Below are 24,501 nucleotides of genomic sequence, written 5' to 3'. Positions count from 1 at the left end.
ATGACGTTGGCGTCGTCCTGCGTCGTCCGAAGACACATTGGTTTTCGCACTCTAACTTTAGTTTAAGTGAATGGATCTCTATGAAATTTTACCATAAGGTTCAATACCACAAAAGGAAGGTTGGGATTGATTTTGGGGGTTATGGTACCAACAGTTAAGGAATTAGGGGACAAAAAGGGGCCAAAAATAAGCATTTTTGTAACTTCCAGACATTACTTGTGTGTTAGTGTATGGATCTCTCTGACATTGTACCACAAGGTTCCATATCACTAAGGGAATGCTGGGATTGATTTTGGGGGTAATTGCCTCAAAATATTAGGAATTAGGGGCCAAAAAAGGGGCAAAAAACAAGCATTTTTCTAGTTTTATGACAATAACTTGTGTGAAAGTGTATGGATCTTTCTGAAATTGTATTACAAGCTTCCATATCATAAAGGGAAAGCTGGAATTGAGTTTGGGGGTAATTGCCTGAAACGTTTAGGAATAAGGGGCCAAAAATAAGCATTTTTCTAGTTTTATGACAATAACTTGTGTTCAAGTGTATGGATCTTTCTGAAATTGTACCACAAGGTTCCATATCACACAGGGAATGCTGAGATTGATTTTGGGGGTAATTGCCTCAAAATTTTAGGAATTAGGGGCCAAAAAAGGGGCAAAAAACAAGCATTTTTCTAGTTCATGACAATAACTTGTCTGTAAGTGTTTGGATATTTCTGAAATTGTACTACAAGGTTCCATATCACAAAGGGAAAGCTGGAATTGAGTTTGGGGGTAATTGCCCGAAACGTTTAGGAATTGGGGGCCAAAAAGGGGCCAAAAAACACATTTTTCTAGTTTCCAGACAATAACTTGTGTTCAAGTGTATGGATCTCTTTTTTTTTTTCCTTTTTTTTTTCTGTTAAAATTTTCCATTTTAAGTTGGTTATTTCTGATTTATATTTAAAAGCAAATAATAATGATATGTAGGAGATACACACCAAACAGGATGTGTAAATTATTATATAATAAGTATTGTGCAATAGCAAGAAATTTTCAATTGCACAGTATTGCACAATAGCAAGAAATCTTCAATTGCACAGTATTGCGCAATAGCAAGAAATCTTCAATTGCACAGTATTGCGCAATAGCAAGAAATATCCAATAGCACAATATTGCACAATAGCAAGAAATTGTCAATTGTGCAGTATTGCGCAATAGCAAGAAATATTCAATTGCACAGTATTGTGCAAAAGAAGATACTTCGTATAAATTGCTTATTTCTTGACCAATTTCAATGGGGTTTTATTCTTGAATTCTTGGGGTTCTTTAATATGCTGAATCTAACCGTGTATTAAGTTTTTGGATTTTGGTCCCCGTTTTTTAAATTGGTCCACATCGAGGTCTAAAGTGTCCAAAATTAAACTTTGTTTGATTTCATCAAAAATTGAATTATTGGGGTCCTTTGATATGCCGAATCTAACTGTGTATTTAGATTCTTAATTTTTATACGCCCGTTTACGGGACGTATTATGGTATACCCTTGTCCGTCTGTCCGTCCGTTTGTCCGTCCGTCGTCAACATGTCGGACATTAACTCAAAAACGCTTTAACCAATTTGCATAAAACTTTGGTGAATTATTTATATCTATTGACGCGAGCTCCCTTTCGTTTTTTATAAATTTTAGATTTTACGTTTCCGAGTTATGGGGTTTTATTCATTAAAAAAAGGGGGATTTTCCAATTTTCGGACAATTACTCAAGAATGCTTTCACCAACTTGCAAGAAATTTTAGTTAATTGTTTATATCTATTGACATGAGCTTCCTTTTGATTTTTATAAATTTTAGATTTTACGTTTTCAAGTTACTGGGTTTTATTCATAAAAAAAAGGGGGATTTTCCAGTTTTGGGACAATAACTCAAAAATGCTTTCAGCAGTTCTCATGAAACTTTGATGAATTGTTGATATCTATTGGTGTAAGCTCCCTTTAGAATTTTATAAGTGTTAGATTTTACATTTCCAAGTTATGGGGTTTTATTCATTAAAAAAGGGGGGACTTTCCAGTTTTCAGACAATAACTCAAAAATTCTTTCAGCAATTCTTATGAAACTTTGGTGAATTGTTTATATCTATTGATGTAAGCTCCCTTTAGAATTTTATAAATTTTATTTGTTAATAGTCTGACAACAAATTTACTAAGTATTGCGCAACAACATAGTGTATTGCACAACAGCAAGAAATCTTTAATTGAATATAAATTCAATTCATATAACCAATTTCAAGTTCTTTGACTACATTTATTCAGAAACCTATAATATGTCAAATATTTAATTACAATCCAAATTCAGACCTGTATCAAGCTTGAATATTGTGTCCATTTTTGCCCCAGCTGTTCAGGGTTGGACCTCTGCGGGCGTATCCAGCTGCGCTCAGCGAAGCAGTTTATTGGTTCTGTTTTCAAATTGGTCTACATTAAGGTCCAAAGGGTCCAAAATTAAACTAAGTTTGATTTTAACAAAAATTGAATTCTTAGGGTTCTTTGATATGCTGAATCTAAACATGTATTTAGATTTTTGATTATGGGCCCAGTTTTCAAGTTGGTCCAAATCGGGGTCCAAAATTAAACTTTGTTTGATTTCAACAAAAATTGAATATATGGGGTTCTTTGATATGCTGAATCTAACCATGTATTTAGATTTTTGATTTTTGGGCCCCGTTATCAACTTTGTCCACATTGAGGTCAAAAGGGTCCAAAATTAAACTTTGTTTGATTTCATCAAAAATTGAATTCTTGGGGTTCTTTGATATGCTGAATCTAACCATGTATTTAGATTTTGGATATTTGACCATAATAGGTGAATGTCCAATTTAAAATTTTTAAGTTCTTAGACCACATTCATTCTGTGTCAGAAACCTATGCTGTGTCAAATATTTAATCACAATCCAAATTCAGAGCTGTATCAAGCTTGAATGTTGTGTCCATACTTGCCCCAACTGTTCAGGGTTCGACCTCTGCGGTCGTATCAAGGTGCGCCCAGCGGATCATTTTATTAAAGTATAGTTGCAATATTTTTCATTCTTGGTTATCTTGGTTTATCAGACGCATCAGTGATAAGTTCAAAAAAATGCTTAAATTAAAAACTTGTCTGATGTTTGAAAGCATTAAAAAAATGTTGTGTAGATATAAAAAAAACTTTATGAAATTACACAACAAAATGTTGAACATTAGACATGAAATTTTGTAAAAACAGTTGATTACTTAATTGATAAGGCAAGAACTTGTCGATTATATTTTTTTACACCGCCATTGGTAAAACGGGTAATCCAGGTAATATCTGGTGAAGTTATAAGTTTTGAAAGTTCTTTGAAATAACAGATTGATTTTTTTTTATTGGATCAAGTATATAAGGCCATGCAAGACATTGTATTTCAGTTATTTTTTTTTTTACCAGATGACATACTTTCAAGGAAAAATGATTAAATCCTTCAGTAATTCTGTAAGCGGGGGATTTATATCATCACATTCGGTTTTATGAAATAGTACCCACAGTTCATCAGATTCTGGAGAACAAACAAAACCAAACAATACAAAAAAGTATTTGATTTCCATGTTTACGTTTTTTTTCCTGAGCTCTCGGTCATAAAACTTTAACTCAGTACAAAATATGTGCTTGAAACACCAAATCCAGTATTTTGATTGGATTAAATCTTTGTCTGAGTATGATAATCCTACTCGTAATTTTTACGACCCCAAGGCCAAGAATAATCTTCTCCTGGCATACCCCAAATCCAAAGTCTGGAAGCCAACAATGTGTTAACAATTTAGAACACAATAATCAAAGGAAATTAAAAAGGATCATCAAATGTAAAAGCATAGTTGGTTTTTCTGTTGCAATATTTTTTCATTTGTTGTCGGGTATATGAACTAAGTAAAATATTAAAGATTTAAAAAAATTATTTACAGATTAGCAGAATTAACTGCAAAAGACAAAGAAAAGAAACTTTTAGAGAAGTCAAAGAATGATTTGGAAGCATTTATATTTGATATGAATGACAAGTTAACACAAGAAGTGTATGAAAAATGTTCAACAGAAGCTGAAAGAGAAAAGCTTAGTAAACTTATGTCTGAGGCGTCTGACTGGATGTATGATCAGGAGGAAGATGCCAAAGCTGAGGTAAAATTTGATTTATGATGAACTTTGACTTATAACATGTGATTATTAGTAAGATTGTTGATAATACATACTACTTTAGTTTACATTGTTGTAATGAGTTATAGACTGCTCATTTTGGAAAAGGCTTGCAAGAGATTTACAAGTTTTTAATATTTCTCTTTGTGTCAGGAAAGATGTAATTGATTTAATGTATGTCAGCTTCTGTCATTGTATAGATATATTGGTTTTGATCAGCTTCTGTCATTGTATAGATATATTGGTTTTGATAAGACACAGCACAAGAGTAGTTTCTCATTATTTAGATCTTAAGAGGTCAATAAATACATGAACTTTATTTTGATTTATTTTATGAAATTTCTTATATTATTGAATTTTCAGATTTATCAAGACAAGTTGAAATCCTTAAAAAAAGAAATCAAAGAATTGAAGGCCCGTGTGTATGAATTCGAAGAAAGACCAAAGGCTTTAAAGGCTTTGAAAGATATGTTGAATCATACTAAATATTTCCTGAAGTCCGTTAAAAACTTTACTGTTGTTGAAGAAGACCGAATATTTACCGATGTAGAAATTACAACTTTAGAAAAACTGATAACAGATACAAAGGTAATTAGACCTTAGTGCTATTAGATATAATATATCTAAATGTTCACATCTTTCCAATATTATCGTCGCAGAATTTTTTATCATATCTTTTTAACTTTTTTTCTCTGAATTAGTATAACATACGTTTTAATTAGGCATTTAGTTTAACAAATAAGGGTTTAAAAAATCATTAAAAAGTTATTTCTGTTTTGGTTTGGTTGTAAAATTGAGGGGATTTTCTGAACAGAAATGGTAACTCAGGCCTATGCTCAAGCATAAACAAATTGCTGTTGTATTGTAATCTTTCAATTGTATTAATTTGTAGAAATGGAGAGATGATATGGTAGAAGAACAGAAGAAAACACCAGATTCAGAAAAACCTAAACTATTAGTGGAAGATGTAGCATTAAAATTACAAGCATTAGATAGAGAAGTCAAATATTTAATTAATAAAGCAAAAAATTTTAAACCCAAACCCAAACCTAAACCAAAATCGAATACAACAAAAACAGATGGAAATACTACAAAATCTGATACAAATAAAACAGATAAAGCAGAGAAGGATAAAGATACAAAAATAGAAGTAGAGGAACCTATAGATAAATCAACAGAAACAAAAGATGAAACAAAAACAAAAGGTGAAGAAACAGAAACAAAAGATGAAAAGACAAAAACAGAATCTAAAGAAGGTTTGTATTCCAAATTTGAGATATCAATCTAACTTTTGGAATTAACTTTGAGAATGACTATTTAGTTTTGTATTCCAACTTTGAGAAAGATCTTCCTTTATGTTCACACATTTTTCGATATTTAAATACATACTATTTTGTCTTCTATTTTGCAAATCTTATAATACATCTGATGTTTCATAAAATAATATTTGTCTTCCAGTAAATGAGTTAAGCTTTTGAAAAATGCGTTAAATTATTATGGGTAGTTATCTTTAAAACCAGCTTTATTTCTTTGAAAAATAAATATGTAAGAAATATTTAAGGGAGATATACATATCCAAAGGATTTGGAAATACACTGTGCTACTTCTTCTGTCCACAGCCTTGTATAAGTATATTTTTAAATGTTTATAAATAAAAACAGGGAATGTTATTCTTTTTTTATGCCCCACCTACGATAGTAGAGGGGCATTATGTTTTTCGGTCTGTGCATCTGTTCGTTCGTCCGTCCGTTCGTCTGTCCTGCTTCAGGTTAAAGTTTTTGGTCAAGGTAGTTTGTGATGAAGTTGAAGTCCAATCAACTTGAAACTTAGTACACATGTTCCCTATGGTATGATCTTTCTAGTTTTAATGCCAAATTAGAGTTTTTACATCAATTTCACGGTCCACTGAACATAGAAAATGATAGTGCAAGTGGGGCATCCGTGTACTATGGACACATTCTTGTTTAATTTTGTGATTTTTTTTTTGTCTTTACAGAAAATATAGAAAAATCAGAAAAAGATAAAGAAGGTAAAGTTTATATTGAATTTAGTCTCATTTTTGTGTTCTCAACTGTCTATGTGTACTTTGTGTTGTTTTCCTGTCTTCAATATGTCTCTAAATTTTCATGTCTGTTGTATAAATCTTGGTCTTCTCTTCTTTCTGTCTTTATACATGTATTCCTACACAAAATAGTAACATACCAATAATTTGTACCTGGTACTAATTTGTTTATGAAATGACAAATAAAAAAGCTTAATGATAAAGGTTTAGAGGTTTAAAGGGTGAAATGCATATGTGTAAAAAGTTTGTTAGGGGGCTTCATATTCTTGGATAATATGGAATTATGAGCCCTCAGTGGTCTTCATCTTCGTACTTATTTTGGACTTTTTAACTTTTTATTCGAGCTTCACTGATGAGTCTTTTGTAGACAGAAGCCATGTCTGGTGTACAAAATTTTAAGCCTGGAATGAGTGTATATGCATAGACAAGTATAAGGACGTGCTTTTTGTCTCTGGTCTGAAATATGTGGCATTTTATAATAAATGTGATGTCTCTTGTCTCGTGTATAGCTTGAATACAAAATTCTTTCTGAAGATTTCTGTTTCCTTTGTAGCTCGTTTTAAAAGAAAATCTATAATATTAGAGACTATAACAGGTAATTTGTAGTTCTAATCCAGTTATGCTAGAAGGGTCCATTGAATATTAACCCAAAAGGGGCATGCAGGTACCTGGCCCTAGTAATTTGTTTCCTAAAACATTGCTTATCTTAGATGAAGGTGATTTGATGTTTTATGAATTAGAAATGTCTGTTGCAATGTAGTTATTTAGTGGAATATTAGAACAGTTGCAAACCGGTTTATATTTGATCTGCTTTTTCACCTTGGTCAACCATGTACAATGCAGTCTTGTTAGTCATTGTTACCTGATCTGCTTGGCTGGTTTGGTTTTCATTGTCTTTAATATAATTATTGATTTGGTGATCCAACTGTTTGATTCAAAAGCCAATAATGAGTAACAGTCCTATGCTGAAGAAGTGTGAATCTGGCTGACTTAAATATACCCCCCCTCCTTTTGTACACCTAAATTTTGGTGTGGTTTATATAGGAATTACTTTGTCCTTTCATTTTTCTCTGAACCTTGTTAGCGCTACTCCTAAATGGCTAAATGGATGTTGGTGAAATTTCACACAGTTGTATTACTTTACCTTAGAATGTGTGTAAATGAATAGAATCCTGGTCATTCCTGTGAAAAGGGAGATAATTCAACTAACCTACTTCAATATTGCTATTTGTGAATAGTCTCTTGTTATCTCAACTCCTACTTAATGGCAGGACAGATATTAATGACACAATATAATGAGACAATCATTGAATTTTATTCATATACGGAAAATGTGTTTCAAGATTTGGCAACTGATTGAAGTGGATATTAACATGTCACTGTAAGGGGTAATCTGGGAAATCCACTTGTGTTTCAAGAATATTTTTGTCTGGGACCAAAAAGTTATGAAACTAAGATGACATCCAGTAAGCCTACTCTGTCAAATGTATAAAGTTTATAATTTCTTTATTTGAAAAGTAAGATCATTAACATCTTTTCTTTGTTTTCTATTTTGATTGAGAAAAACTTATCATTCTTATAAGACAATGCTATCTGCAACATCAATGTTGTCTTGTTATTGCGGTCTTAAATGTTTCATCCATATGAATGTTATTTATCCTCAGCTAAACATTCATTTTATATTTGCAGAAACAACAGAAAAATCCAAACATGATCCAGGAGAATTATAACACAAGCTGAACCTAGGATATTTAATTGACATTTAATTTGGACCACTTGAGCCAGTTTTCTGTGACCATGAATGTTCAAACAGACCAGCAGAAAATCATCAAAGTCTTTCAATATTGCTTCATGTAAACGTCCAAACAGCCTATATTTTTATGCTTATGTTTCTTTAATTTTCATTTATGTCATGTTATTAGTCAAGTTCTGATTGTTCTTTTGACGAGTAGGTGAGGTTAAAGGAATTCAGATGTATACAATTTTCAATTGAATGTAAGACATGATTTAAATAAAATAATCCTTACAAAACCTTTAAACTGTAAATTTTAGAACACTTGTCTTCAAAGGATTATGCACCGAAAAAGGATTAATATGTCATATGTTTCACCCATTACCAAAACTTACTACATATCTATCGGTAGTTTACGTATTAGTTGATATACTGATATTTTAAACTGATCAAGTCCTTATATCTTAATATGATGAGATGTCACCTTTGATATAACATGATATTATTTATTTCTCTCCTGAATAGTGCAGTAATTATGTTATTGTATTTTTTTCCGAATAAGCAGAAGTTGGAGAAGTTGACTGTAATTTAGGGTCCTAAAACTTTGGAAATCCATGGTTGGATTTGTAAAACATGTGATTGGATTATATAAATGGCTTGATATGAAGCAATCATTTGGTTTTTTTTCTCAGAGAGCTTTGAATTGATTCAGAATACATGTACAGCATTTAGTAAACATTCAGAAATCCAATCATGAATGAGGTATATGTATACATAAGCATTAGAACATATGGTTAACACTATTTTTATATGTTTATTGTATGAAATATGTGTCAGTTATGACATTTGTTTGATTTTACACATTATTTGTTACTTTTCCAGCTCCATTTATCCAGTAGATTTATATTATTTAAATAGAACTGAAAAGCTAAATAATATTTCATTCAAGTGTTCTTTCAATTTTTACATTTAGGAGGTGTTTTCTTGGACCTTTCTTTTCAATCTATTTTGTCTACCTAGATACTTAATAGTTCTATCAATACTCCTTGTAACAATTGTTTCTGCTATATTGTAAAGATTTGTGTCTACGGTTCTGATTGCAATTGCAATACATAGGACTTTGAAGTCATGTACAACAGCTTATGATCATTGTTACCTATTGCATCTGCAGTACTGATAGCTGGTAAAAGTGTGTGTATTTATTGTTCAAGAGTTCAAAATCATGGTTTTAACAGTAATATTGTTAGATGCTACAATTTTTTTCATGGTATAAAGTGCTTTTTTTTGTTAGCTGTTAATAACCATGTACTAATGTTATTTTAAGAGATTTATTATCTTAATAATATAAAATTTATAAATATTTCAAAGAATTTAATATATACATCGTTAATGGTGCAAAAGAATTAATATTTATTACACTGGAGTCAATCAAGGATATATTGCAAACTATGTGATATACAGTGATATGTGGTGAGGATTGTATTTATGTAAATAAGATGAAAATTAATTTTTAACTTGAATTACATTTGGGGGGGGGGAAGTAACATTTGTAATATTCATATTGATGTTTCTTAAAATAACCAAAAGCTTAGTTCAAAATATCTTTCTGGAAAAATCACTAGTAAGTTACGGCTTATAATTAATTTTAGCCATGAGATTAAATGTGGAAAAAAAGCACCAAAGTGTTATTGATTTGAATTTATTGAATCTCTTATGAGTAATAAATGGGTGAGAGATATCTATTATGTTTATCACTCACTGTATGAATTATCAGCAACTACTTATCATCATGAGTAACAAATATTCATAAGTTGATTGAGATGATCATTGTATATATACAGTATGTTTATGAGATTTTAAGGGTGTAAGTCATGTGTGAATGTAGTTTGAAAGGGACTCTCTATCATTCCAATGTTACTGTACAGTTGGCAGTGTGGGTCATGTCTGTTAAAATTGTATTTGACACTTTTTTTGCTGCTTGATGTTTGGAAATGAGAGAATAAATAAATATAATGATAAAAATATTTATAAAATTTGAGGGAAATGTTCTGCAACATATTATTCTGAAATTTAGGTCCAAAATCTGAAAAAAGAAAATATTAATGTTTTGATTTAGGCTCTGTACAAATGTAAAAGGGGACATCATATTGTTTTCCTCATTGAAAAAGATTTCACATTAAAACCTTACAGTAACCATACTTCATAATTTACCAATGATACACAATATAAGATCATTTACAAAATCATTCAGTGGTGTAGCTTTGTTTGTATGCTAGATCATCGACATCTTCTCAATACTACTCTTATAGAGATATCCTTTTATTTTTCTTATAATTGGAAGCAGCAACTAACATTTATGCCTAGCTATATCACTGATAATACTACTCAGGTAGAGCCCAAGAATAAACTGCCACCATTATTCATTTGATCTCTTTTCCTTTTAACCCTGGTATCTTAAAAATCATCCACCCTAGCAAAGGGTTATGATTTTATCCCCTGCCCTTCAAGAGGAGAGGATTGTAACCCTTGGCTAGTGAAGAGGCTTAAAATTGTGTGAAACAAAAATGTGCTTTATTTTCTCTTTATTGTTGACCTTTTTTCCTGATATTTTGGGAATAAATTCATTGTTGATTAACCATTCTTTGTTTGCAAATGTTAAGTGTTGTGGATAACAGCATTGATGTGTCCTGATATCACTACAAGTGATACAGGCTTTCAGTATTTATTGTAAGAATGCTATTGTTATGATGTTGAATGAAGGAGAGATATTTTTGAATAAATTATTATTTTGTTCAGCCTTGTAATCTTTAACATTATCTATGCAGTACTTAATCACATTTTAACAAAATTTTCATTATGGTGATAGCTAGGAATGGTAAGATTGAAAGGTAAAGTCTGCACAAATTGCTATCCAAAAAAACCACAGCCCCTGGTTGGAAAGCTATATTTTAACGTCTTCTCTACCTGTTTTTCTGAGAGTACACACAACAAAGTGCAGTGAGGTTTACATTCTTTTGATCCTATCAAATTATTTACCATATATGTTCAGATATCTAATCTAAATAATGATGATAGTATATATATTACTATGACTAGTAAAGAAAAAACTTTTCATTAAAAATTACACACGTTGCAGAAAGTAGTGCATAGTGTATGAATCTATCTGTTCTACTTAAAGTTATAGTTTGATTTGATTTTTGGTGTTTTAACGCCACTTTAAAGCACCACTTTTGGGCTATTTCGTGGCGGCCAGTTTTTATTGGTGGAGGAAGCCGGAGAAAACCACCAACCTTTGATAGGAAAACTTACAATCTTAGTCAATTAAGATTGGAGTCGAGTACACCCGCACGAGGGGGGTTCGAACTCACAACCTCAGTTTTGATTAAAGTTAAAGACCAAGGGGCACAAATTATTTCAAAATATTGCCTGAATAATACAATCCGAGCTCCAGCATACTTTAGTTCGCTTTTAAAAATGCCTCCAATCACCAGTTCACTTTTAAGAAAATTTAATTTAGTCTATTAAGTAAGGTTTTGAACATATTTAAAGTTCACAGGTCTTTTTAAATGAAACATCAGGGCACAATGTCTCCGATCAGGTTTGACCATGATGGAGTCCCACAATGCAATGTTTGATTTTAAGTTCTGAATTGGGATCTTTGATTTATTTTGAGATCAAGGCCACCAGTTCATAACCTTTTATTCAGTAAATGATTTATATTTATTGGTCAATATAAAAATTAGAAGATTTGTATGATTAACAATGAGACAACTATCTACTGGACTCTCAAAAAATAATTTAACAACTTGAGTTTAATATGTAACTTCTCCAAGGACATTCTATAAAACTGTTGACATCATTTGAAATTTGCCGTAAAGGTAAAAAAATCATCTCTGAACCACTGGTCTGATATGGAACAAAATAGTATGAAACTGGATAACTCCAAAGTTTAAATAAAACAGAATATAATAATTCAAATGTGATTTTAGGGAGATGTAGGATAAACAACAATGAGAAAACAACACAAAGACTTAAATAGCCTAGAGACCTCTAAAAGTCAACATTGGAGGGTCCTCATGAATAGATCAGATTTTATACACTACCAGTTCATAATTGTGATTCTAAACAAATTGTGAATTTTAACATACCATAAAATATCCACCATATACACCAAACTCGCCAAATTAACCAACAAAAAAAAAACAGGACATGAAACAACTCATCAGCACCCTGATATTGGAATAGGACAAGTGACCACTTTTCAGTGTCCTGGTTTAACAGGGTTAAACTTGCTTTTTGAGATCTCAACCTCTTTTCACCTTGAAAGGTGGACCAACAATAAACACTTGAAAATTTGAGACCAGCTTGTCCTCTCTATTTCAATGGTGATGCCATCGCACTGCTTCTTTGGCATGGCAACATGATGGGTACAACTACTGGAACAGGAATTGTTCCTTTATTCTCCCCATGGTTTTTTAGTTGGGTTCATGTTGCTGAATACTTAGATTTTTGTGGACTGTTTCTTCTTCTTCTGTTAATCAATAAAGGATAATTTATCCATCACATTGATGCTTCTAAACATTAAAAGTGTTGTTGCATTTATTATATGGACCATTGTCCAGAACAGAATTAGATATTGCATGTGCATAATGACATACAAGAGAGGCAACATTCCTTCATATTCGTGTAAAAATATAATATATGATATTCGTGTGAAAATATAATATATGATATTCTTGTGTGGTAAATTGATGAACACTTTTTAAACAAATGTTTCAGTTCTAACTATGATAGAGAAAAAATCAAATATTTGATAACACTGTTATTCATTTAGATGGAGTGCTATTAGATGAATTTTCGAACGAAAACAACATGCTATTTCTGGAGTGGAAAAATAAATGTTACCCCGAGAAGAACTATCCAAAAACATAACGTAAATTCAAGACACTTGTGGACTAGTCTTTGTTCATGAAAAAAATACTACAAAATTCACCCAATATAAGTATACTGAAAGAAAAGATATAATAATGGTTTATAGAAAAAGTAACACTGAATAATTCTGAAAATGGAACATATCAAGGAGAAATTATTAGCACACCCCATTAATTTCATTTGGCCAAGTAGATTAAGATGAGAAGATTTTTGTAAAAGATTAAAAAAATTTACGAAAAATAGTGAAAAATTGACTTTAAAGTCCAAGGTTATGGTTGTCTTTCTGATATTGTTTTAAATCTAACCCCCTTGTTTTATTGATTTTGTATTTACATTGTGTCATAGGTCAAATTTATTCATTCAGTGTATGTTCGCTTGTTTTTGTTAATATGTCTTTTGATTGAGATGTCTTTCACATCTTCTTATCTCTTTTTAAAGGGCAATAACTCCTTAAGGAGTCAATTGACAATTTTGGTCATGTTGACCTGATGAACATTTTAACAGCTGTTAGATTTGCTCTAAATGGGTATAAGAAGATGTGGTATGAGTGCCAATCAATGAGATAACTCTCCATCCAAGTCACAATTTATGAAAGTAAACCAAATGCTTTAGTTTTGGAGATATAAGCCCAAAACTGCATTTTACCCTTATGTTCAATTTTTAGCCATGGTGGCCATCTTGGTAGGTGGGCACGGTCATTGGATAATTTTTTTTTAAACTAGATACCCTAAGGATGATTTAGGCCAAGTATGGTTTAACTTGGCCCAGTAATTTCAGGAAGATTTTTGTAAAACACTACAAAAATTTACAAAAAATTGTGAAAAATTGACTTTAAAGGGCAATAACTCCTAAAGGGGTCAATTGACAATTTTGGTTTGATAATAACCAAAAACTGTAAAATTTGCTTAAAATTATCAATTTTGGGCCAGCAACCTAACAACGGGTTGTCTGATGCGTCTGAAAATTTCAGGGCAGATATATCTTGACCTGATAAACATTTTTACCCCGTCAGATTTGCTCTAAATGCTTTAGTATCAGAGATATAAGCCCAAAACTGCATTTTACCCCCATGTTCTATTTTTAGCCATGGTGGCCATTTTGGTTGATGGGCGGGGTCATATGATACATTTTTTAAACAAGATACCCTAAGGATGATTTAGGCTAAGTTTGATTTATTTGGCCCAGTAGTTTCAGAGGAGAAGATTTTTGTAAAATTTAACGGACGACGACGGACGCCAAGTTATGAGAAAAGCTCACTTGACCCTTTTGGGTCAGGTGAGCTGATAACATAATTGCAAACGACATTTCTGGCTACTTTTATGCTGCAAAATCGGTACTTCAAAAAGACTTCTCAAACAGCCAAGTTGTATTGTTACAAGAATTTCACTACCAAATGTATGTTTGTATCCGCTTGAACAAAGCTGGTGCTGTGATTTTATAGTGGTCTCGCTTTGTATTTCCTTTACAATTTCTTGACAAAAGCATAATTAATACTTATGTTCATCAAAGAAATGATAATAAGCAATTACCAATCTTCTTGAATTTTAAAATTAATCATTATCTGATTACTTAGTTTTATATTTCAAAACTAAACATATTGTTTTAAGTACGCCAGAAATTAATCTATTTTGGAGATTCATCTTTATTTGTTTTATTTTTTTCATTTTGTTTACCAGAGACATATAATACATATGTATCTGGTTCTACGCCAGATTATAAAAAAATCCAAATAACAGAGGCAGATTCAGGCGCGGGCGTGCGCCCGCCTTAAATTTGCAAAGCATGTGTTGTCCTCAGCTTAATAAGAATATTTCGATTATTTTACCTCAAAAAAAAAATTTCGCATCGCTCCGCTCGGCGAAAATTTAAGTTTGCGCCCCCTAACCTAAAATCCTGGATCCGCCCCTGCATATAAATATTTTATTAGATAAAGCACATTTATATATGATATATATAGTGCGTATTCAGGCCAAGTGTATAACATATAAAAACATGACAAATAATGTAAATACAGCATAATACATTTACAAGTTATGATAACCAGTTACATGTATAGAATAGAATAGAATAGAATATTTTTATTTCCCAAACTACAGGGCCCATAAAGGGCATACAATCAGATACAATTGATTTACATAATTGGTAACAACAACAATAATAGTCACTTGAAAATATATATTTAGTATATTAGCATTGGTCAGAATCAGAGCCAAAAACCACATATATATTGTGAATAAAAGAATAAAATTACATTATATGCATTCATTCTCAAATCATTTACTTGACTTAGTGTCAATATGCATACCTGATCTCCTTAATTCAAAACAGTCACAAATATAACCGCCCAGTTTTTCCATAAGAGTTACATTTTCTTGAGTCAAGAGCCATAAAAATTTAGAAGATTTATTTAAATTTTTTAAATTATAACAATTGTCAGATATGTATTGAAATATATCACAATACTTTATAAAGTATGGACGATGTTGTCCTATGGCCGATACATCTTTTCAAGGTATGGCCGATACATCCTATGGACGTCATGGCAGTATGGACGTCGCGTCCTGCATCGGTGAGCCCAGCTATTTCACGGACCTCGAACACAAAATCAACATTAACTCAAGATATTGTCAATAGCTACATGATCTTAGACAAAGTATCAGACACCAACAAAGTGGACATTTTCATTACGAAATCTTTCACAACAAAGATAAAGATTTAATAAAAGGTTTAAAACTTGCAGTAAATTTTATCACATTTCGATGCAATCTAAATGAGAGGAGATGTGGAATATATGCCAATGAGACAGGAACCCAACGATGAAAAATAACCAAAAGACAAATAGAGATATGATTCCACCACAGACTTGCAATACCACAAATGGTGATTCCACCTGCAGGAATTTTTACAACCATCTTTAAAATTTATTTGTGATTTTATTCATGAAGCAACTTTAGGGGGTCCTTCTTTCTTCCTTTCTTTTTGGGGTATATTGATGAAGGATATAATTATATATATTAAGTATACTGTAGTGGTTATTGTCGTAGCAACAATCCCGTCCTCTTTTCATCTATTGTGATATTACCGATTTTTTTACTTACCGTGAGCAAACGGATGCCCCAATTTTTTATATCTCGACTTTTCTCCTTTTCATGCAGAAAAAATAAAGAAATATCTTAGCGAGTAAGCGAACTGATGTCAGGTACAACCTTCTTTTTCCATCCATGTTCATATTCCTGTCTAACCGAGTAAGGAACATCGTCATTGGTGGTCTTAGTAAACTACATGTAGTTTCAAAAGTCCTATTCACTTAAAATAACAAATGATAGAAAATATTGGACAGATTCATTGATAGTTGCGAATTTTCCCACTGGAAACGCAATGACAACTGTTAACTTGTTTAATCGTGCGTTCCCACTGGAAACGCAGTGACAACAACTGTTAACTTGTTTAGTCGTACGTTCACACTGGAAACGCAGTGACAACAACTGTTAACTTGTTTAGTCGTACTGACAAGAAATGCTTACTTTTCATGCAGTAGTCATAAAGTTGTATATATTCTACTTAAATTGAAAACATTTGATGACACCTGATACAAAATACAAAGAGTGATGAAATCCGGTTGTTATTAAACTTTGACAGCCATGGAACATTAAGCTATCAATATCTAATTCTGCACGTAAAAGGAACAAAAACAGGAATAGAAAGATTTAAAAGCGAGTCCCCTTGTGTAAACTCTGTGACGATGAAGACGAAGACATTGAACATCTATATTGCTAAAATGCAAGATTCTAGAGTCTCACGTTGTCCTTTTATAAATCAACTAGAATAAACTATCATTAAAGATTCATTTCATTTCATGTCTACAACCATTCAAACACAATTGATTATGGATTTACCAAATTCTGACATCAAAACACAGATATAGTATTAGATAGAAATACAGAATAAAGATGTGAATTAATATCTAGAAAATTGTGCTATGCACTACACACTAGAACCATCAATTTGCGAATATAGATTAAGGACGGAGGAGGGTTTTAATACTACAGTCTTGTATACACTCTATTAGAGGTTGTCCTGACGGACGCAAAAAAGATTCTATGATATTCTAAACGTTCAGCTTAACTTCCAAGCAGTACCGTAAAAGAAAGTCAGAATGCACTCATTCGTAAAGCCCGAGACGGTATTATATGTCTCTGATAAACTTGGCAAAAAGCTTTGATTCCCTAGATGGGTAAAAAAGGAACTTTATGGGTCGTGGCGTGCTGAGTTTAATTTGAGAACAAATTCTACCGTCACAGGAAATCTTTGTTATTGTTTATTGAAAAGGTTTGCAGTTTTATTTTACCTGCATGCCATGGTATATGATTACTGAAAATAAAATACAGCATAAAAGTAATAGTACAGATATTGCATATTACTAGAATAAAAAGTTTAAAAACTTATAATCAAAGAAACTTTGAGTATTAGTGAGAGATGGTGACGCGCTTTTGGGATGTGGGATATAGGCGGTTTAAAAGTGGGGAAGTTGAATATAGGGGTAAAAAGTGGGGATGTTGGATATAGGGGGTAAAAAAGTGAGATTTCGGAAAAAAGGAAAAATAGTGGGAGGTGAGAAAAATACAAAAAAAAACCAAAAGGAGGATTTGGGAAATGACCACCCCCATGTCAGCTCTCTGTCTGTTTGTTTTTTCTTACATTAAAATATCTGTCAAACCTGTATCAAATTTCATGAAATTTGGACAGAAGCTTTTCATGACCAATATACAGTATCTAAAGCAAAAGTTTGAAAATATTTTCCGTATGTTTACTGACAAAAGGACTTAGTTTTTGCAGTTAATAAGTAGATATAGTCTGGGTTTTTTGAAGCTTTGACAAATGAATTGATGTGTAATTAACATATTTAACCCCAGACTGTGTCTGCTGGTTAACTGCAAAAACTAAGTCCGGTTAAGCGTGGAATGTAATTTGTCTAGAAGAAAGGAAATCCTGAAATAAAAACGGACAGGTAATGGGTCGTCAACCTTGGTCGGCTACATATCTAAAGGAAGGAAACTTTGACAGAAATTCCTGACCCTCCAAGTAGGGGGTCGGCATACTGGACCAACATTTCTATCCTGTATAGATTTAAGTTACCGAAACAGCACTGAACTGAAAGGAATTGTTACTGCCCTATGATGCTAGTCAATGGCATATATACCGGGCAGTATAAGTACGTAAGTTACAGAAACTTTGGCGGAAGCTTTTATAGGATTATGAGATTATGTCTGCAGCAAAATTTTGAAAATATGTTTCTTTCATTTTTCAGTATATTTTACTGATAGTCGAAGATTGACTTATTTTTTCTTTAGATGATATTTGTTGATCTTGAAGATTAGCTTCTGCCAAACTTAAATAATTTCCAAGAAGGTTTACATATTTATCATGTAAAAAATGAAATTGAAAAAAAAATGTTTTTTTTTTAATTTTGTATTTTACTATGAAATGGACCAGGGACATCATATATATATTGACATATGCATGACTAGTCCCAGAATGGACTCACGTTTTACAGTCACCATTGCACCTTAACACCGTCAGCAGCAATCACAGGCGGAATCCTTTACGATATTTTAGAGGGAATACACCCCTTTAAAAAAAAACTAGATCCGTCTCTGTAAACTGAGGAAATTAAAGAATGAAAGGGGGGTCCATGCCCAACGACTGTAAGTCAAATACAAAAAAGATGCTGAAGGTTTTATAGATATGTGAGTTGTTTTAAAATAATTATGTCACAATAGAGAAATATGGATAACAAGAAAGAGAGCAGGTGATATATATGAATATAATCACATTGAACAGTCAAGTTAAAAAACTTTTTTTTTTCAACGGAAGATCGGGTCAATCTGACGCGGAAATTATCACCCAACCGACTCAATTATTATTTATCCATTGAAGTTTCCGGTATCAAAAGGACAATTTAGTTTGTTTTTTTTAAAACTAATCAAATTTGCCTTGTTATTATGAGTATGATCCAATGATGGCCAAAAGATACACACCGACTAAAACATCGTTAATGTAATATGCCACACTGAAGGTATCTTTATTCTGTATTCATTATAAAATATAGATCGGAGAGTAAACACCAGTATATGTTGATGGTTTTATCTGTTTAATGTTTCTTGATCGATTTTGGTACAATACATGCAAATGATTCGACAAATTATATATGCCCTGTAATCAAACCGCCTCAGTGGTCTTGTGGAAGTGTGCTCGCCTTAAGTGTGGGAGGTCATGGGTTTAAACCCCCACCTGGTAAAACCAAAGACTTAAAAATTGGTATTTGCTGCTTCTCCACTTAAAATTCATCATTTAGGAGTTAGAGCAAAGACTGGTTGACTAGGAGTCAGAATAATGTGTCTGGGTGACATGTCTTCCTGTGGATGTAAAGCAAAATATTGTCCTATGAAATATTGTTCCCCAAGACAATATTTCATGACTTTAATCATGAAATTTTGTCCCCATCTACATAATATTGTCCAGAGAAGGACAAATTTCCATATGAATTTTTTTCCATATACAGACAATATTTCATAGATGAATAGTATGACATTTTGTCTTGGTAAAGGGAGGTTATCAAAAGTTACATTTTGTGAATATTAAGACAATATTTCATAGATGGGTTTGTCATGAAATTTTCTGTCATGAAAGTGGGGTTATAGACATTTAATATTTTGGTTAATGATATCATTAAAGTGTTTTATTTGATTGATAATAACAAACAAACCTGCTTCATTAAGTTATGCAGCAATTTATGGTTATACACATACTTTTCATGAAAAATATTTTTAAAAATCCAGAAACACTCACAATTTCTTGGCAGAGGAATCCTAATTAAGGGAAGACATAATTAGATTAAGAAATATTTTAATGGACAGTATTTCACAGTGAAATATTGTCATGGACAACATGATGGACATAATTTCACAGTGAATTATTGTCATGGACAGAAATATTGTCCAGAAGGAGGTGACAAAATTTCATTATGAAATGCGGACACTATTTCATATGAAATTTTGTCTGGAGGACAATATTTCATGGGGAACATTATTTTATGTTAGACCACAGGTGGATGGGTATCATTTGGATTTTTTTTTCTTATTGTTTGCACTGAATATTCAGTTTATATTTATGCAATATACAATGTACTTAACACTACCATGACTACTATGCTTGTCATACAATCACTTAACACTACCATGACTACTATGCTTGTCTTGCAATCACTTACATTACTATCCATACTTAAAAACAAGAAGGCAGCTAACTCAAAGCTATTTTATTTTAATCTGAAATTTCCCTACCCAGAAGTTTTATTAGAAATGCAGGGGAGGCTACTTTTTCCCAAACTTGAACATGTTTAAGCGAAATAATCTTTTCCAGGGCTTTTTTCAAAATCTAGACATTTTATTTAGATTAGACGAACAAAGAAGTGTTCTGTTAAAGTTAGAGAAAAATTAAATACCTTTTAATAGTAAAACATTAAATACATAAGTAAAAACTTTCTTTTTCAGGTAGTTCTTCCTATGGTATTATTATAAGCTTACTCAAATGGATAACAATAACATTCCATTAGAAAACCAACAACATATAACTATTGATGGTATAATTGATAATGTGGAGCATCAGTTTGTTTTACCAATGGGACAAACAATACAGGAAGATCAAGTTCAGCAGCTTGCTATCGAACTTACTTCAGACAATGGTGTGAAATATTTGTACATACTTACTGATGGTACCTCAGAACAAAAGGTCAGCAGTGTCGAAAATATAGTCAGTACTGAATCTATTACATTCCAAAACCATCCAGATGAACAGCTTGAATTGCAGGAAGATATTTGTTCACAGCAAAGCAACAATGCAGTTAATATAGAAAAGGATGAAAAACTGAAACAAATTGAGGACAGAAGTTGTGGAACAATGACTGAGGATGATTACTTGGAACCAGAACAAACTGTACCAGTATCCAAGGAAACAGCTGTTATTCCTCCTACAGTAAAATTACCCAAGATCATTTTTAAAACATCTGGTCCAAAAGATTTGGTTAGTGAACCAATACTTTCAGAAACTGTAATAACACCACTAACTGTATTATCTGGAACATATAGCCCAAAAGCTGTATCTCCAGAAGTTACTATTAATAAATCAGCTATGTCAGAGGTCACAGAAAGGTCAAATGTGATAAATAGTCAAAAGGCATTAGAAAATGATCAAATAAGGAAAGAAGTTCAAGATGAAAATGGACAAATTAACATTGAAAAGTCAACAGAACAAGAAAAGGAAATCCACAGTGGGCAATTACTAGAAGAGGAAATAAACATAATGAATGAAATGAAAATGGTTCCATTAACAAAAGTATTAGTCCATAAATTTTATAAAAACAAGGTAAGCAAAATTATTCCTGAACAAAATGACAATGGTTCCAAAAATGAAAAGAAAATGAAGGAATCTGCAGAAGAAATGAGTGAGGATGATAGTGAGAATATAAGTAGCATGGAGGAATCAGATTCTGATGTTGATCAGAGCATCACTGAAGAAGAAATTAATCGAATGGAAACAGCTCTTAAACTAGACGATGAAACATGTAAGGAAATCTTGGCCAGCCTTGAAATGGTGGAAGACAATAAAGAAAAGTCAAATGAAGATGGAGGGACTCAGAAAACGAAAGCTCTATATGAAAGACCAAAAACAAGGAATTCAACAAAAAATAGTATCAAAGAAAACTTAATGAATAAAGGTCCTGAAGACAAGAAGCCAAAACCTTTTGCATGTAAAATCTGTTCTAAAGTATATACCTATATTCATACATTACAAGAACATATGAAGAACCATGAAAACGAATCATACCAATGTGAAAAGTGTGATAAAACATTTAAAACTCCTAAAAAATTAGCAAGTCATATAAAAAGACATTCCACTAAACAGCCACATTTATGTGAAATCTGTGGCAAGTCATTCAGAATAAAAGAAACATATCAAAACCATTTGTATACACATTCAGAGAATGCTGAAAAACCATATAAATGTGATGTTTGTGGAATATCCTTCATCAAAAAGACATACCTTATCAGACACTCTACCTGCCATACTGGTGTAAAACCATTTAAATGTGATGATTGTCAAATGAAATTCAGAACAAAAGGTGACCTTCAACGACATGAAAGAGTGCATGGCGAGAAACCAGGTGTGAAACAATTCAAATGTGAAATTTGTAATCGAAGGTACTGTGCCGAAAGTGGCCTGATTAGACATGAAAGATCTCACAAAGGAGAAAAACCACATAAGTGTGATATTTGCTCTAAAGCTTTCTCCATGCCTGGTGACTTGAAAAGACACGTCAAAACACATTATGGTGGGGATTATCTCCCTTGCGAGATTTGTAATAAAGTGCTGACGTCCAGTGTAGGGTTGAAGCGACATTTAAGAATGCATTCTGGAGAAAAGCCGTATGAATGTTCTATATGTGGAAATAAGTTTGTTGATCAGTGGGGCTTGATGAAGCACAAAAAGTCACATGAAGAGGCAATCCAACCAGCACAGCCATCTGTCCAAATAAAGAACAAAAAGTCACATGATATAGGCGCCCAATTAGAACAGCCATCTGTTCCAATGAAGAACAAAAAGATATCAGAACTTGAACAGCCGTATGCATCTTTGACAGAAATGCATATTAAACGAATAGAAAAAGAGTTAAAAAAACAACAAGTTATCGTAGTGGAACAGTCAGAAACATTTCTTCAGACTGCCAAATGAAGAACTATTTTTGGTGTACCATAAGATTTCAGGTGCTTTGACTTGTATTTATTTGCTCATTTTTCTCAAATACTTTGGATTTATTTATTTTTGTGCATGCAATTTTATTTGACTGTTAAAAAATTTCATTTTTCATGGAAACATATAAATTCACGGTTTTGCCAAAGTCTGCATACAACCCTATATTTAATATGTACTTTGTTGTATACTTAAATTTGTTGTTCTTCTGTAGCAAGGAAAATCCAGAAGAATAAGACGCCACTAATAATAATGAACCCACAGTATATGATCTTTGAACTAAAACTAATTAAATCTCACCTACAGCAAAAAGCACAATACAAAAACCCTACATGTGATATAAATGTTACATTTCAGATGCATTAACACCTTATATAAAGTTTTGATCTTGGGTTCATTTTTGAACACACACTTAAAAGGAGGATAGTTTTAAAAAAGTTTACAGCCATTTGACCCTTCTTCTTTCCTTTGGACATGGTTTTTGAGGTTGTTTTTTTTAGGTTTTTGATTGTTCTTTAGATATTTTTCTTTTAATTTATCAAAACATGTATACTTTATTTGATAAGTTGAAATGCATTAATATTATTATTAACATGTTTGATCACATGCATTAATTTATTCTTATTATATTGTTGATTAACCTTGCATTAGTTTTAAGATAATATGTGGTAAACTTAAAAATGTTTAACTTAACATCTCTTAAAAAAACTATTAAAAATATAAAATTGATATTTACTCTGTTTTTTATAAGTCTGATTAACATATGTAAGGAAACCAACATAATATCTCCCTTAAGTAGTCTGCATTGTTAGCCATTTTGTTTAGACACATAAGAAAAATGTCAGATTATTGGTCTTCGGACTAATAGTTGGAAAAGATTTTGGTGCAGACTGCTCGAGTAGGACAATATAAGTGCTGATATTTCTGAAGGAAATTTTCGAAAAAATGGACCATGCTTTTGTCCATTTTTCAGTAAACTTTTATGAAAGGTCCCCCTTGAATCAAAGTTTTATGAAATGTCAAATAATGTCAGATAATGTCCTTCAGAAATTAATAAGGCATTAGTCTGTTCATTATTCTTTTTCCATCTTCAAACTTCTTGTACAAGTAATTAGGAATATTTCAAAATTGCCATGATCTTTGAATCACTGCAATAGTCTTACTTAAGTTCTAAAAGAACTAGTGGTACTGCATTTGGAAAAGGTTTGACTCATCAGATCGACACAAAACACACAAAAAAAACAACTATCAAAAAGACATTTAAGACACAAAGTACCAATGTGAGAGTACTCACAGTTATTAAAAGTCTTGTGACTGTCTGATAGATTTTCAAATTGCTGGGGAAAAATTATTGGCCCTTTCTGACTTTTTCCTTTAAAGTTTATATAGAATTATAACTAGTTTTCAATATTTCCAATGGCTAAATTATGGATACTACCTTTTTCCATTATTTAAAAGCTCTGTCTGGTCTTAGAGTTATCCATATGACAACTATTTGTATAAAGCTTTATATTTCAGAAGGTAGAATTCCTGGATGCTTCATACCTTGTATGCAGATGCCTCATGTTATGTTTGTGTTAAGTTTCTGTTTGTCATATGTCCATTGTCCTTGACCTCATTTTCATGGTTTAGCGACTGGTTGAAAAAATGTTTAGTTTTTTAGTCATGTGAATTATTTATTCACTTATTATGAGTTATAGGATCTATATATATATAGCTATATTTAATATATAGGTTCCTTGCAATGTCTACATGTCCTTCAGACAGAGTTCACTTGACTTCAACCTCATTTCATCGA

At 32.0% G+C, this 24,501-nt stretch overlaps 2 protein-coding genes across 4 annotated transcripts in view; both read left to right on the top strand.

The window, feature by feature from the left end:
* Positions 1–10,756, top strand: part of LOC127701549 (hypoxia up-regulated protein 1-like) — a 35,174-nt gene extending 24,418 nt beyond the window's left edge. For 2 of the 3 annotated variants that reach the window (XM_052205475.1, XM_052205473.1), the window contains 5 exons: positions 3,942–4,152; positions 4,531–4,755; positions 5,060–5,423; positions 6,164–6,196; positions 6,783–6,850. In XM_052205475.1, coding sequence (XP_052061435.1) covers positions 3,942–4,152; positions 4,531–4,755; positions 5,060–5,423; positions 6,164–6,196; positions 6,783–6,835 — 886 coding nt within the window. In that variant the 3' untranslated portion in view covers positions 6,836–6,850. Of the gene's footprint in view, positions 1–3,941; positions 4,153–4,530; positions 4,756–5,059; positions 5,424–6,163; positions 6,197–6,782; positions 6,851–7,918 lie in introns of those variants that run through there. The other variant, XM_052205474.1, reaches the window with a different exon arrangement.
* Positions 10,757–18,823: 8,067 nt separating this feature from the next.
* On the top strand, positions 18,824–23,432 carry LOC127701556 (zinc finger protein 852-like). Its single transcript, XM_052205489.1, has 2 exons — positions 18,824–18,969; positions 20,447–23,432. The coding sequence occupies exon 2, from the start codon at positions 20,484–20,486 to the stop codon at positions 22,683–22,685; it is 2,202 nt and encodes a 733-aa protein (XP_052061449.1). The 5' UTR covers positions 18,824–18,969; positions 20,447–20,483; the 3' UTR covers positions 22,686–23,432.
* Positions 23,433–24,501: the final 1,069 nt, after the last annotated feature.

The sequence above is a fragment of the Mytilus californianus genome, unplaced genomic scaffold (genome assembly GCF_021869535.1).
Source record: "Mytilus californianus isolate M0D057914Y unplaced genomic scaffold, xbMytCali1.0.p SCAF_5, whole genome shotgun sequence".
Classification (NCBI taxonomy): Eukaryota; Metazoa; Mollusca; class Bivalvia; order Mytilida; family Mytilidae; genus Mytilus; species Mytilus californianus.
The sequence above is the reverse complement of the archived record's forward strand: the minus strand, read 5'-3'. Positions and strand labels throughout refer to the sequence as shown.

What these genes read in the sequence shown, in the direction of transcription:
- LOC127701556 (XM_052205489.1), top strand. Translation starts at nt 20,484, where the DNA reads ATGGATAACAATAACATTCCATTAGAAAACCAACAACATATAACTATT.